Here is a 14,482-nt window from a genome sequence, read left to right as displayed (position 1 = left end):
AGGAAATTAAGTAGTATGACAAATAAGGAACAATGGAAGAGTTCAATTAATTGATGGTGAGAAAGAGTCGAGTGGCATGGGCGTACTTGCAAAACTTAATCTTGTGTTTTTGGATGATATTGCCAAGGGGTTACTTGTTAATTAGAAGTAGAAGCAGGAACTGGAGCAAGTATAGATCCTTAGGGATTCTGGAGGTACCAGTGTAGAAGTCAGAAGAGCAACCATTGGAAGTCATTCTCCGGCCATGATTTGATGGATAAGAATGGAACCAAGAAGGAAATTGTACTCAGCGCGACAATGGATTAGAGATATTGGTTGAGGATGGCTTGATCATCTGTGTTGAAGGCTGAAGATTGGTCAAGAAGGATGAGGGATAATTTATCATGATAGTGTCACAATGCATGTTATTATTGACTTTGACAAGGGTCTTATCAGACTCCCTAAAGACTAGGTTGGAATTTTTTCAATTGACCCAAGTGTTGCTATTTACCAAGGAGACAAATGATGGCATGTTGCCGCTACAGAAACAAGCAACTCCTTTACCATCAATCTGAATTTCTCTGTTTCTGATTAGGGTGGTAATCTGCAATGAATATTTTTGCTAGTTCTTTTCTAATGGAACAACTGTGAACAGTAACTGCATGATGACTGTAAAGGAATGGCTTCCTTGGTTGAGAGTCTTAAGGCAAGGAAAGTAGTGGAGGCATAGATCAGCCATGATCTAATTGAATGCAGAACAAGCTGAAAGGCCCATTCCTGCTGTGTTCCTACCGTGACTTAGTAAGCTGCTCAAAGTCTCAACTACATTTTTTTTCTTCAAAAAAAATACATATCAGTTTCACAAAGGACAAGAAAATTATAGAGTAGAATTTGGGACAAGCTGTCTTTTCCTCTGTCTCGTCTCCTTTGTGATTCAGCAGAACATTTGGGTTTTCTTTTTTTAAAATAATTTGGACAATTTCTTTCATGATTGATTTGGCAATGAGATTTTTTTGCTGAAATATATTCTTTATTATCATTGTACCCTATTCCAGTCACTGAATGTACTGTGCTGAATCCAAGAACTGTTGAATGCTACATTGTATCTGTTTAGCTTTTGCACAGCTCCATCTGGTGATTAGGATCAAATAATAGTGCAAACAGTGGAATTTTAGCAATTGCTTGAAATAGTATTACAAGACACTTAAAGATGAGGAAGTCATTTCTTTATTTGTCTATCTCGAAAGATCCTTAATTTCAGCATCCAAGCTCAGAAATAATTTCTTCTTCCAGGAAGTCTATTCAATAAACATTATCTTTGCATAAAGGAACAGAGTCTGACAGAGATCTAAGAGGATAGCTACGACCTTCCAATTATTAAATTGGAACATATTTCTTATTCAGTTCCTGGATGTCAAATAAGTGACTTGATTAATGATAGTGGTGGGATTGAAAGAGGTGATGGTGAGGTAAAGCTGGATGTTGCCAGCATTCATGTGGAACCTGCCTTGTTTTTGGATGTTGCCAAGGGGCGGCATGAATATGTGAAATAGAAGGGGTTAGGATTGATCCTTGGGAGAACACCAGGGGTAATGGTACAGGGACAGCACAGTAATTACAGCACCATGGACTAGGGTTCAATTCCATCCTTGGATGACTGTGTGGAGTTTGCACTTTCTCCCTGTGTCTGTGTGGGTTTCCTCCCATTGCCTAAAGATTTGCAGGTTAGGCGGATAGGCCATGCTAAATTGCCCCTTAGTGTCCAACGACATGTAGGTTAGATGGATTAGCCATGGTAAATGGTTACGGGGATGGTGTGGGGGAGTGGGTCTTGGGTAACATTCTCTCGGAGAGTCGGTGCAGACCTGAAAGGCCAGATGACCTCCTTCGGCACTGTAGGGATTCTGTGGAAGCAAGCGGAGATTCCATTGCACAAGATTTCCTGGCTGTGATTAGATAGATAAGAATGGAACAAGGTGAGTGTAGTCTCACCTAGCTGTCTGAGTGTGGAGAATAGAAGAATAGTGCAGTCTACTGTATTAAAGACATGCAGACAAGTCGAGAAAGATAAAGAGGGATAGTTTAGTGGAAACAACATTGAGGTGGTGGAAGATGATCCTTGTGAACTAAATGAGCCTAGAGCACGCACGAGGAGAGAGGGAGAGAAACTTGAGAAAGATCTGAACTCAAGGTGAATTGTATTCCATATGTGAATATCCTTAAGCATGGTGAAACATTTCTAATACTTAAGAATACAGTCACTATGGGGCTGTCACCCAGAGTTACTATTTCATTGTCTGCTCTGAATCAGTTATCCTCAAGTTCTAATTGGTCAACCTCCTGCATTTCCTTTTGATAGTTCAGTAGTCCGGAGTTATATGGGAGAAATAGTCTTGTCTTGGAACATGTATCAAAAGTTGTGTTGTAAAACTGTTAAGGACACTTTATTTACTTAAGGAACGGCAATCACTTCAGCAGTACACTGCTGATCACCGGGTGCGTGATAATGGGTGCAGAGGAGAATGATTATGTTAAAAGTATTGATTAGAGGATTGTGTTGTTCTCAGCATTTATTGCCCTAGTATGAAGCTTCACTGACAGTGGTACAATTTATTAGCTCCATTCACCAAACTAAGCACAGGTCTGAGTTTCATCCATTGAAGTAGAATCAGGGGAGCAGTGAACAGTAGAAAGGAATGAGGAATCTATTGGCCTTGGCTATAGCAATTGGGTGAACATGGGCATTGGTAGTTGTTGGAATGGGTTATTTACCCACCTCTTTGGTGGGTGAACATTTTGCACTATTTCCAAATACTACACACATACCTGATTAACAGGCCATCTTTTACATGATGCTGATTTGTTCTGATTTTAAATATCTATAATGGAAATGCTCTCAAATTGACGTTAAATGTCTTCTAAGACTTTGTTAATGAAAGAAGCTGATTTAGAAAAGCTTCCGAATGGTGCGGTATTCTTTTCAGCAGAAACACTGCTGATGATGTACAACAGAGTTTGAGTAACAAACTCGTGGAGCCCAATTATATGTAAATTAAGATGTCAGATATTTCACTCAGAGTACTTTTGGCTTTTTAACTCGTCTCAGAGATGTCAAAATTCAGCAAATTTGAACAAATTTTTGAGGAGCTGTATGGCCCATAATAACAGCAGCATGCCATTGTATGAGTAATATAATGTTTTCCATATTTATCATACTGAACTATGGTAGGTAAAAGAAATAATTTATTATTATATTTCTTAAATGCCTTTGAAAGTTCTGTGTGCAGTTACTAACTAATATTATGTAGATGACTGCAGCAGCCACTTTGCAGTATTGCTGAAATTGCAGTAGGGTGAATGACCATTTACTGTTTTTGATGGGATTGGTTTGGGGGAGAAATGTTGTTCAGGATACCAGAAACCATTTGCTCTTAAAATAAGTGAATAAATAAACTATGTGAATAGTGCCATGTGTTATTTTAACATCTACTTGTACCACTGCATTGGGGAGATAGAATTTCAGCTTCACTGCATCATTGTGGGCTCTGCTTCCTAAGCCAAGGCAACACTGCTTCACTAATGGATTGGAGCCTTGGCTACCTCCTGAAATCCTAATTTGGCTCTGGTGATCTTTATTTAACAAATTTATTTAATTTCCTCACTAAAGGATAATTAGGAATATACTTTGTATCTCCGCCAACCCCTCATTGTAACCCGCCACTTGAAAGCATGCAAGAACCATCTTATTGCTTTTCTCCATCAGCCAATCCAACTTTAGATATCATAGAAATCATAGAAACCATACAGTACAGAAAGAGGCCATTCGGCCCATCGAGTCTGCATCGACCACAATCCCACCCAGGCCCTACCCCCATCCCTACAAATTTTACCCGCTAATCCCTCTAACCTACACATCTCAGGACACTAAGGGGCAATTTTAGCATGGCCAATCAACCTAACCTGCACATTTTTGGACTGTGGGAGGAAACCCACGCAGACACGAGGAGAATGTGCAAACTCCACACAGACAGTGACCCAAGCTGGGAATCGAACCCCGGTCCCTGGAGCTGTGAAGCAGCAGTGCTAACCACTGTGCTACCTTGCCGACTTCTTATGTGGTGCCTCTTCTCCCTTCACAGGCACAACATTTACAAGCTGTATGACAATGCCTCCATTTTGTCCAAGTCTTTCTAAAAAATTTGAATGCACAACAGAGGGACCTATGGTTTTGAAGGTGGAAGGACCAGTTGAAGTATCTGTTTTTTTTAAAAAAACATTTTTTGGCTTTATAAATGGAGACAAAGCAAAAGCAAGGAAGTTGTATTAAACCATTATAAAGTGCTGATTAGGTGCCAGTTAGTGTATTGTTTCCAAATATGGGCACCACACTTCGGACAGGATGTTAAGGCATTGGAGAGGATGCAGACGAGATTTACTAAAATAGAACCAGGGATATTGGACTTCAGTTATATAAAGAGACTAAAGAAGCTGGGATAGTTCTCCTTTGCACAGAACAGGTTAACGGTAGATTTAATTATGGTGTTTGAAATCCTAAGCAGTTTTGATAAAAGTAGATAAACTGGTATTTCCAGTTTTAGAAGAGACGGATCAGAATCTGAGGTAATAAAGAGGGCCGATGAGGGTGATGCGCTGTATATGGACTTCCAAAAGGTGCTTTGATTGAAGTGCCACATAATAGACTTGTCAGCAAAGCTAAAGCTCAAATAATAAAAAGGGCAGTGGCAGCATGAATGCAGAACTGGCTTATTGATGGAAGTCATGATGTGGAGATTTAGTATTGATGGGAAACAGAGTGGAGGTGAATGGTCGTTTCACAGACTGATGGAACATCTACAGGAGGGGCATGGTGTACTAGGTCTACTGCTTTTCTTGATATGTAGGGTATGCAAGGCACAATTTTAAGCTGCGTTGATGACACCAAATTTGGAAGTATTGTTAACTGAGAGGAGGACAGTATGTAGTTTGGTGGAATAGACAAACTTATGGCAGATTAAACTTAATGCAGACAAGTCTGAAGGATATAATATAATTCTACCGGGGGTGCAGGAATAGACATCTAGGGGTGTATGTGTACATACCATAGGGATGGGCAATAAATGCTGGCTAGCCAGCGACGTCCATGTTCCACGATTGAGTAAAAAAATCACTTGAAGGTGGCAGCATAGATTGAGAAAGTACTTAAAAAGGCTAGTGGGATTCTGGGCTTTGTCAAAAGAGTACAAAGCAAGAAAGTTGTGATGAAAATTTTGAAAACACTGGTTGCACCTCAGTGGGGTAACATGGCTACTTCTGGGCACCCCACTTTAGGAAAATGATCCAGGGGTGGCTGAGGAATGCAGCACTATGGCACGGTGGTTTACTCTGCTACCTCACAGCTTCAGGGACCCGGTTCGATTACGGTCTTGGGTGACTGCCTGTGTGGAGTTTACACATTCTCCCCGTGTCTGCATGAGTTTCCTCCGGGTGCTCTGGATTCCTCCCACAGTCCAAAGATGTGCAAGTTAGGTAGATTGGCCATGCTAAATTGCCTCTTAGTGTTCAAAGATGTGTAGGTAAGGGGGATTAGCCACGGTAAATGCGCAGGGTTACACGGATAGGGTGGAAGGGAGGGTCTGGGTGGAATGCTGCTTCGGAGGGGCGGTGCAGACTCGATGGGCTGAATGGCCCCTTTCTGCACTGCCTGGACTCTATGGTTCTATGCTATGGATGAGAGATGGATAGCACTGCTGTCTCACAGCGCCAGGGACCCGGGTTTGATTCTCAGCTTGGATCACTGTCTGTGTCGTGTCTGCACTTTCTCTCCATGTCTGCATGGTTTTCCACTGGGTACTCTAGTTTCCTCCCACAGTCCAAAGACGTGCTGGTCAGGTGCATTGGTCATGCTAAATTCTCCCTCGGTGTACTCAAACAGGCACCGGAGTGTGTCGACTCGGGGATTTTCACAGTAACTTAATTGCAATGTTAATGTAAGTCAACTTGTGACACTAATAAATGAACTTAAAAAGAATAGAGAAACCAAAATTCAAGAGGTGTTCAAAATAAAGAGATGAGGAGAAACTGTCTGTTGGCGGAAAGGCCAAGAACTAGAGGACAGTGATTTAAGGTGACTGGCAAGAGAAGCACCAGTGGGCGTGAGGTAAAACTTTCATACACAACGCATGGGGGAGACAAATTCAATTGTGGCTTTCAAAAGATCATTAGATAAACACCTGATGAGAACAGGATTGCTGGTCCACAGGGTAAGGGCAAGGTAAGAGGGATTAGCTGGTTCTCTCTAGCAGAGACCCATGTACATGATCTCCTTCAGTGCTCCATTCTATGATTTGAAGTGACATTAGGAAAAATTTCTTCTGAATTTCAGCTCATAAGAACACACAAAATAGAAACGGGAGTAAGCCACAGGCCCTTCAAGCCCTCCCCGCCATTCAATACGATCATGGCTGATCTATGCCAGCTTCAGCTTTCTTTCTGTGCCATTTTCCCATAACCCTCTACACTTTGATCTATCAAATATTTATCCACATTCACTTTAAATACTTAATCTAGCTTCCATTACCCTTTGGGGCAGAGAATTCCAGAGATTCACCACCCTCTGCAAGAAGAAATTTCTACACACCTCAGTTTTAAATGACCGGCCATTTATCTTGTAGCTATGTCCCCTTGTTCGAGGCTCTCCCACTAGTGAAAACATCTCACCGTTTAACCTGTCAGGCCCCTTCAGGATCTTGTATGTTTGAATAAGGTCACCCCTCATTCTTCTAAATTCTAAGGAATACAGACCCAGACTATTTGGTCTCTCTTGAAGGACAACCCTCTCATCCCAGGAATTAGCCTGGTGAATCTCCTTTCGACTGCCTCCAATATTACTAAATCCTGTTTAAGGTAAGGGAACCAAAACTATACGCAGTATTCCAGGTACATCCTATACAACTCTAACAAAGCCTCCCTATTTTTAAACTCCAACCCCTTTGCAATAAAGGCCAAAATGTTCTTTGCCTTCTTAACTACTTGTTGGACTTGCTTACTAGCTTTTTGTGATTCATGCACTAGAAGAACTAGTGTTCTTCTGTACTTCACTCACCTGTAGTCTCACTCCATTTAGATAATTGCCTTTTGATTCCTCCGATCAAAGTGCATGACTTCACACTTCCCCCCGTTAAACTCCATTTGCCAGGTTTTTGCCCAGTCACCCAATCTGTTTGTATCCTGTTGCAGAATCACAATATCCTCATCACAACCTGCCCGTACACCTATCTTCGTATCATCAGCAAATTTGGGAACCTTGTATTCTATTCCTTCTTCACAGGTCATTAATGTAAATAGTGAACAATTGCAGGCCAGGAATTGATCTCTGCAGTACTCCACTAGTTACATCTTTCCATTCTGAAAAGGATCCATTTATTCCAACTCTGTTTTCTAGCTCACAGTCAGTTTTCAATCCATGCTACTTCCTCCAATTCCATGGGGTTTTACTTTATGCACCAGCCATTTATGCGGCACCTCGTCAAATGACTTTTGGAAATCTAAATACACTATGTCTACAGGTTCCCCCCTATCTATTCTCTTTGTTACATTCTCAAATCAAATTTATCAAACATGATTTACCTTTCATAAAACCATGCTGACTAGGTTTGATTATGTTTAGCTTTCGTAAATTATTAGCTATTTCCTCTTTGATTATTGACTCCAGCATCTTGCCAATAATAGATTTTAAATTAACTGGCCTATAGTTCCCTGCCTTCTGCCTTTCTCCCTTTTTGAACAAGAGCGTCACATTGGCTGTTTTCCAATTTTCCAGTACCCTCCTGGAATTTTATAAGTTAGGAAAAATTTCAACCAATGCATCCACTATCTCCATAGCCACTTCCATTAAAACCCTAGCATATAGTTCATCGGGTCCTGGTGACTTGTCTGCCTTTAGCCCCTTGAGTTTCTCTAATACTCTATCCCTTGTGATTGGGATTATTGTAAGTTCTATCATGTTATTTGAAATCCGACCATCTGATAGCTTGGGGGCATTTGCAACGTCTTCCACAGTGAAGACTGATGCAAAACATTTGTTTAGCATATCCGCAATTTCTTTGTTTGCTGTTATCAATTCACCCACCTTATTCAGTAGAGATCCCACGTTTCCCTTAACCGCCCGATTCCTATTTATATCTCCATAGAAACTCTTACTGTTTGTTTCGATGCTGCATGCAAGTTTTCTCTCAAAACTCACCATCTGAAAGAGGCTCAATCAAAACTTTGTAAAGCGGATATTTAAATGAGAAAAGTTTGCAGGGTTCAGAGACCTAGGAATGAGTAATAATTTGGATAGTTCTTTTAAAGAGTTAGCTGAAGCCTAATGAGCTGAATTGCCACACCTTGTGCTGTAAAGATCTAGGATTCTATGTAAAATATTAAAGTTGAGAGAATCTAGTGAGGGAAATGCTGCTTTTTGTTGAACTTTTCTCTTGCAATTGTTTCTATAGTAAAAATGATTTTCCATTGTAAGGCAGTGGTATGCACAGAATATTGTAGCATCAATGGTAAAACAACGAAATGGGATGTAACCATCCACTCTCAGTCCTCCACCCCATTGATTTGTGGATCCACCTTTGTGATGTGATGGGAAGGCTGCTCTCTCAAAGAGATGGTGCTAGTGTCCTCCTCAGTCACCTGCCAGCATCCAATCCAGTGGACAATCTAGAATGATAAAGTCATGGCAGTAGATGCTAGCCTACTGACATATTTACAGGCCAGAAAGTGTGCATAAAATTGTAGGATTCTGTCCATTACCTCGAGATGAATTTGTATATAAATGAAGGCTGAGCTCTCTTCTAGCCAGTCAATTGACACGTGGTTTCTTTCAGTCTGACAGGAACAAATAAAGTTCACAAAAATTCTCTAAACTAAGCTGCCAAGAAATAGTTGTACATAGAAGATTTTACAGTTATTAAAGTTTTCCTGGTAGGGAATGCACACCTTTAAAAGTAGTGACATATCTCACTTCAGTCCAAAGAGCCGACTAGGATGAATTTAGTTATATCCAGGGCCTGTGTAGAGTTCAAGAGTGCCACCTTGTGACCGTGTTCTCCAATGCAATTGTAATGAGATCTGCAATGCAGAATCTATTTACTGAATAGATTACATGCTATTCCAGCTATTGAATAGTTGTTGTTTTTTAAAATATTAATTGGTGTTTTGGATTTCTTTTACAGGAATAGCATTCACAGACCTGCCTGTAAGTATAAATAATTATTTCCCCATCCTAAAGCCTATTCTGTAAATAAAGTCTGTACCACCAGAAGCAATTTGTTGTGAAGTTAAGAGACCAAGATTAAAAAAGGAACTGACTGTCTTTTGATGTGATTTTTTTGAAGTTTTAAAAATCCAAATTCAACATACAGACCCAAATATTGCATTTGTAATACTGGCAATTCCTCTGTAAAACTGACAGCAACATCTGGTGAATACACATGCACAGTTAAACACAGATATCCAGAAGTTGTAGTCATTGATTTCCCATTCCTTCACAGGACACGCTGTTGAGATTCTCTCAGGTAAAAATCTGAGAAATCACTTGATTTGACATGATCTTTCACTTTCTACACTATTAATCTTGCTGTAGAAATTATTGAAGTTTTTGCCTTGTTGAATGAGATGCAATTGGATTTTTAACAGTCTGTTAAGTCATAATTACTACTGGTCCTGCAGAACTAATTTTATGCTTATGGAATGCCAAATTTCTCCACTATGATTAAAAGCTCTAATTGTTTTTTTAAAAATTTGTTTGATATTTCAGCTACCTTAATTCCATGTATGTTCCAATCTTTATTTCAATGTCCAATTAAAAAGTGAAGGTTAATCAGAGCTTTTTACTTTCCTAGCTTGCTGTCTTTTGAGAATTCTTTATTCTGGTTTACTGCTTAGCCTCTTGATGATGACATCACTGTTGCTGGATGTTGCCGATACCTACCAGCTGATGCCAGAATGAAATTTAAGTCAGGAAAGATAAAATAATTGCCATAGAATTCACTGGATATCTGTAGACAGCTTTCTTCAAGGGCGCAACGAATGCCATCACTACCACCAACTGCAAAATTTGATTTAGGTTTTTGCTTCTTAGGACATGAGTTATATACTTTTCCACTGGATGGAAATATTAACTGTACTTGTGACATTGTAATACTAAGGAGGATTTTATTTCAAAAATAACTTCTACTTTTACTCCACAATAACATAAAATATTAAAGACAAACTCTTAGTTTGGGCAATTATTGTTGTCATATTAGGCATTGCTTTTATTTAATATATGCTACTATCATTGGAATAGTGGAGATGTTGCTTTTAGACATGTACATATATCTGAATTACCACTGCACTTTCCCATATTCCAAGTGTTATCCATTATGACATAACTTTTAGCAAATTTCACCTGAGGCGTTGAGCTGGAGCCCTAGTTGATATCCTTTTTGCTCTGCCTCCACGCTCCTAGCAGATACTGAGAATAATGGTGATTGGAATTCCATCATTAGATTCAGCAGAACCTAACAATGAAACGTAGGAGCTTCCTTGTCTTGTATGGCTTAATATCACTTAAGGCATTACATTTACACCGCGTTAGCTGGAGAGTTAACATAGGTTCTGAAGTCTCACAGAGAATATATATCCGCTACAAGGAATTGGAATTCTTCAATGAATAAAAACTGTGTTTGAAAGTTGTTTATTTCTGAATCAAACCCTGATATTTTACCAATGGTTGTTAGCGGGATGGCATTGGCTGATTTGATATTTTGAAATCAAAACTTAATTAATTGAAGCTTAGCTGCTGTTGGAGATGTGTTTGTGTCAATAAGGTTTGAATACACGAGTATACATTTAGTATATCTAAATCTTGTGCTGCCACTTGGATACCCTAGAGTAGTCTGGCCACAGGGAAGAGATGGAAGTAAAGAGAATTTCTAGGTAGATCACTTGTATCCCCCAGAAGTTCACCTTGTGCCAAACAATCCATATGGCATTTCTATGCACACAAAAGGCATGGATACAATATAAATTATGTACAGACCAGAATCCCTATAATGTTCTAATATTATGGTTCAATTATTTTTAAATTAATTACATAAAATGCTGAGTGTGTGCAAGACTGCTTGTAAATGGTGACCAACTATTGTCTGGTGTCTGCAATGCTCAAGTAGTGGGACCCTGACTTGAGCTGTCCAGATGCCCTTATTTGATTAGAAACATTTACGAGGAAAGAGAAGGGGTGACATTCCTCTTTGGTAGATGTAAAAAAAGGCTTGTAGCAGAAGTTAATGGATAGGAAAATAATGTAGGGTGTTTAATGAATGACCAATTCACTACTGCACATTTTGAACAAGTTGAATTTCATACCCAAGAGTTCTTTTGATAAATTTCTTTGCTGACTCCATTTTGTATTTGAGGTATTAATATTGAATTGAGGAGTGCCACTATTTATGTCTTTCAGCCTAACCTGTACCCAACTGTGGGACTTCAAACACCAGGCGAGATAGTAGATGCCAACTTTGGGCAGCAGCCATTTGTGTTTGACATAGAAGATTACATGCGTGAGTGGAGGGCAAAGATTCATGGCACAATTGAACGATTTCCCATAGGAGACAGATTAGGGGAGTGGCAGACGATGATGCAAAAGTAAGAAATGCTGCTCTTTGCCTATCATATATAGAGGGTTAGCTGATTGCTTTGGTACCACATTTAAACTAGCTCATTCTGTGAGAATTTGTTTTATAGCATGGTGTCGTCCTACCTGGTGCATCATGGGTACTGTGCAACAGCAACTGCCTTTGCCAGAGCAACAGGGCAGACCATTCAAGAGGAGCAGAGTTCAATCAAAAACAGACAGCGTAAGTCTGGCAGTGATGTGTATGTGTATAACATTTTGAAATTTCTATTTTTAAGTCCTTGTTGTCTCAGTTGCTAACTGCACTGCCCAGTATGGAGCTGAGCCATACAAATGACAAAGGTTCCAAGGAATGAATTATCTAATATCGGCTAAGATGGCAGTAGGGGTATTTCAGCCTGTGCAGCTCTAGGCTGCAGGCACAAAAATTAACAAGAGCACCCAATAATAATCCATATTCACTGCCCTTGCTTTACATGTTGCTGTGGTTATCTCTACAGTAAAACAGTATGCTAACATGTGGGTAGATTTTCATCTTGCTACCCAAGAGTAAAACTAGTATAGTTCGAGAAAGCAACATAAATTGTACACTGCCAGTTTCTATAATAAGCATCTGAACAGCAAAACCAGTTTTGCCCCTTGGCAGCAAGTTGAAAATCTCCACATTGTATGATGACCAGTTGAGCAAGGCACTGAAGACTGTTGGGAGTCATCAAATTGCACCATAGCACAAATATGTCCTGGGTGAAAGAGGGGGAGAAAAAAATCAGACTCTGGAAAATATAAATTCAATCATCTGAATCAATAACAATTTTCTGTCTCCTTTACGTCGGTCTTGCCACAGTGCAAACTTCATAACAATAGTTTTTATTTCCTGTCAGGAGAATTGGAAAGTAAAAATCAGATTGTGCTGAGTTTACTGACCCTTTTAAGACTATTTCCAGTGCTAACTGAGTTTAATACTTACCCTTGATCTTGTATTTCTAGTAAAAGACTTTGATTTGATTTATTATTGTCACATGTATTAGTATACAGTGAAAAGTATTGTATCTTGCATGCTACACAGACAAGGCATACCGTTCATAGGGAAAGAAAGGAGAGAGTGCAGAATGTAGTGTTACAGTCATAGCTAAGGTGTAGCGAAAGATCAACTGAGCATGGAGTAGGTCCATTCAAAAGTCTGATGGCAACAGGGAAGAAACTGTTCTTGAGTCGGTTGGTGCATGACCTCAAACCTTTGTAACTTTTTCTCAATGGAGGAAGGTGGGAGAGAGTATGTTCAGGATACGTGGGGTCCTTGATTATGCTGGCTACTTTTCCGAGGCAGCAGGAAGTGTGACAGTCAATGGATGGGAGGCTGGTTTCCTTGATGGACTGGGCTTCATTCACAACTCTTTATAGTTTCTTGTGGTCTTGGGCAAAGCAGGAGCCATACCAAGCTGTGATACAGCCAGAAAGAATGCTTTCTATGGTGCATCTGTAAAAGTTGGTGAGAGTCGAAGCAGACATGCCAAATTTCCTTAGTCTTCTGAGAAAGTAGAGGTGTTGTTGGGCTTTCTTAGCTATAATGTTGGCATGGAGATACCAGGATGTTGGTGATCTAGTCCCCATTGATGTAGACATGTTCTCCACTATGTTTCCTGAACTCGATGACTCTCTCCTTCGTTTTGCTGACATTGAGGGAGAGATTATTGTTGTCGCACCAGATTCCAAAGGATATGAAATACAATACAGGCTGTAAGACTGAAATCAGTGAACGTGAAGTCATGTCCTTGAAGCAACTAAATAGGCAGGTGCCTTATGAATATTATATATTTTTACAACCAAAGCACTACTTGAAATGTTCACATCAAAATTACGCTACTGCAATGAGTGTTAAGCAATGATGCTGAGGTGTCTGTAGTTGACTGATGGAGTCTTTGCCATGCTTCTCAAAACAAACCTTCACAAAATGGCTGTTTCGCCTTGTATAATGTTTTTCTGCTGTGGGCAATGAAAAACAAACCTACCAGTGTGCCTTTGATCCATTATTTTGGCTCCAGCTGCCTCTGTGTTGTTTAGCTTTGCTTTTGGTTATCAGTAGCCTATCCCAGGAGGTGTTGTTTGTCTCTTGCAAGTGCGAAACTCAGCCTTGCCTTCTATTTCCATAGCTGTACAACGATACTACAAGTGAAGTCAGAAGTTACAATTAATCTGAGTTATTGAAACCCATCTTTCTTTGTTACTTGTTCAAAGTAGTATTTCTACTACCCGTGTCGGTTTATTTCAGTGATAGCCTTAAACTGGCTATCTTTTCAATGTCCATTCTAAGATTTGAGCACACAATCCATGCAGCCACTTCAATGTAGTACTGGGGAGTATTTTGTTCAGTAAGCAGTTTAACAACACCAGGTTAAAGTCCAACAGGTTTATTTGGTAGCAAAAGCCACGCAAGCTTTCGGAGCTCGTGTGGCTTTTGCTACCAAATAAACCTGTTGGACTTTAACCTGGTGTTGTTAAACTTCTTACTGTGTTTACCCCAGTCCAATGCCGGCATCTCCACATCATGAGTATTTTGTTGTCAGAGCTCCTGTCTTTCAGTTTATATCTCGAATGAAAGCACTGACTGATTAAGAAAGGTGAAATTAGGAGACCAGGGAATTAGCCTAGCATCTGTTGGGAAATTAATAGAGTCTATGGTTAAGGATGGAGTGACTAGACACCTTGAAATTTTCCAGCTGATCAGAGAGAACCAGCATGAATTTGGTAAATGATAGATCATGCCTGCAGAACCTGATTTGAATTTTTTGAAGAAGTAATGGACAGGGAAAAATCCCTGGGTGTTATTTACACAGA

General features: G+C 39.9%; 1 protein-coding gene across 3 annotated transcripts in view; it reads left to right on the top strand.

Annotated features, from left to right (window-relative positions):
• ranbp10 (RAN binding protein 10) overlaps positions 1–14,482 on the top strand; it is a 142,069-nt gene that overhangs the window by 97,935 nt on the left and 29,652 nt on the right. For all 3 annotated transcript variants that reach the window (XM_078210963.1, XM_078210965.1, XM_078210964.1), the window contains 3 exons: positions 9,204–9,226; positions 11,474–11,658; positions 11,758–11,870. In XM_078210963.1, coding sequence (XP_078067089.1) covers positions 9,204–9,226; positions 11,474–11,658; positions 11,758–11,870 — 321 coding nt within the window. The remainder of the gene's footprint in view (positions 1–9,203; positions 9,227–11,473; positions 11,659–11,757; positions 11,871–14,482) is intronic.

The sequence above is a fragment of the Mustelus asterias genome, chromosome 4 (genome assembly GCF_964213995.1).
Source record: "Mustelus asterias chromosome 4, sMusAst1.hap1.1, whole genome shotgun sequence".
Classification (NCBI taxonomy): Eukaryota; Metazoa; Chordata; class Chondrichthyes; order Carcharhiniformes; family Triakidae; genus Mustelus; species Mustelus asterias.
Note: the sequence above shows the minus strand (reverse complement) of the source record. Positions and strands in the feature narration are given on the sequence as shown.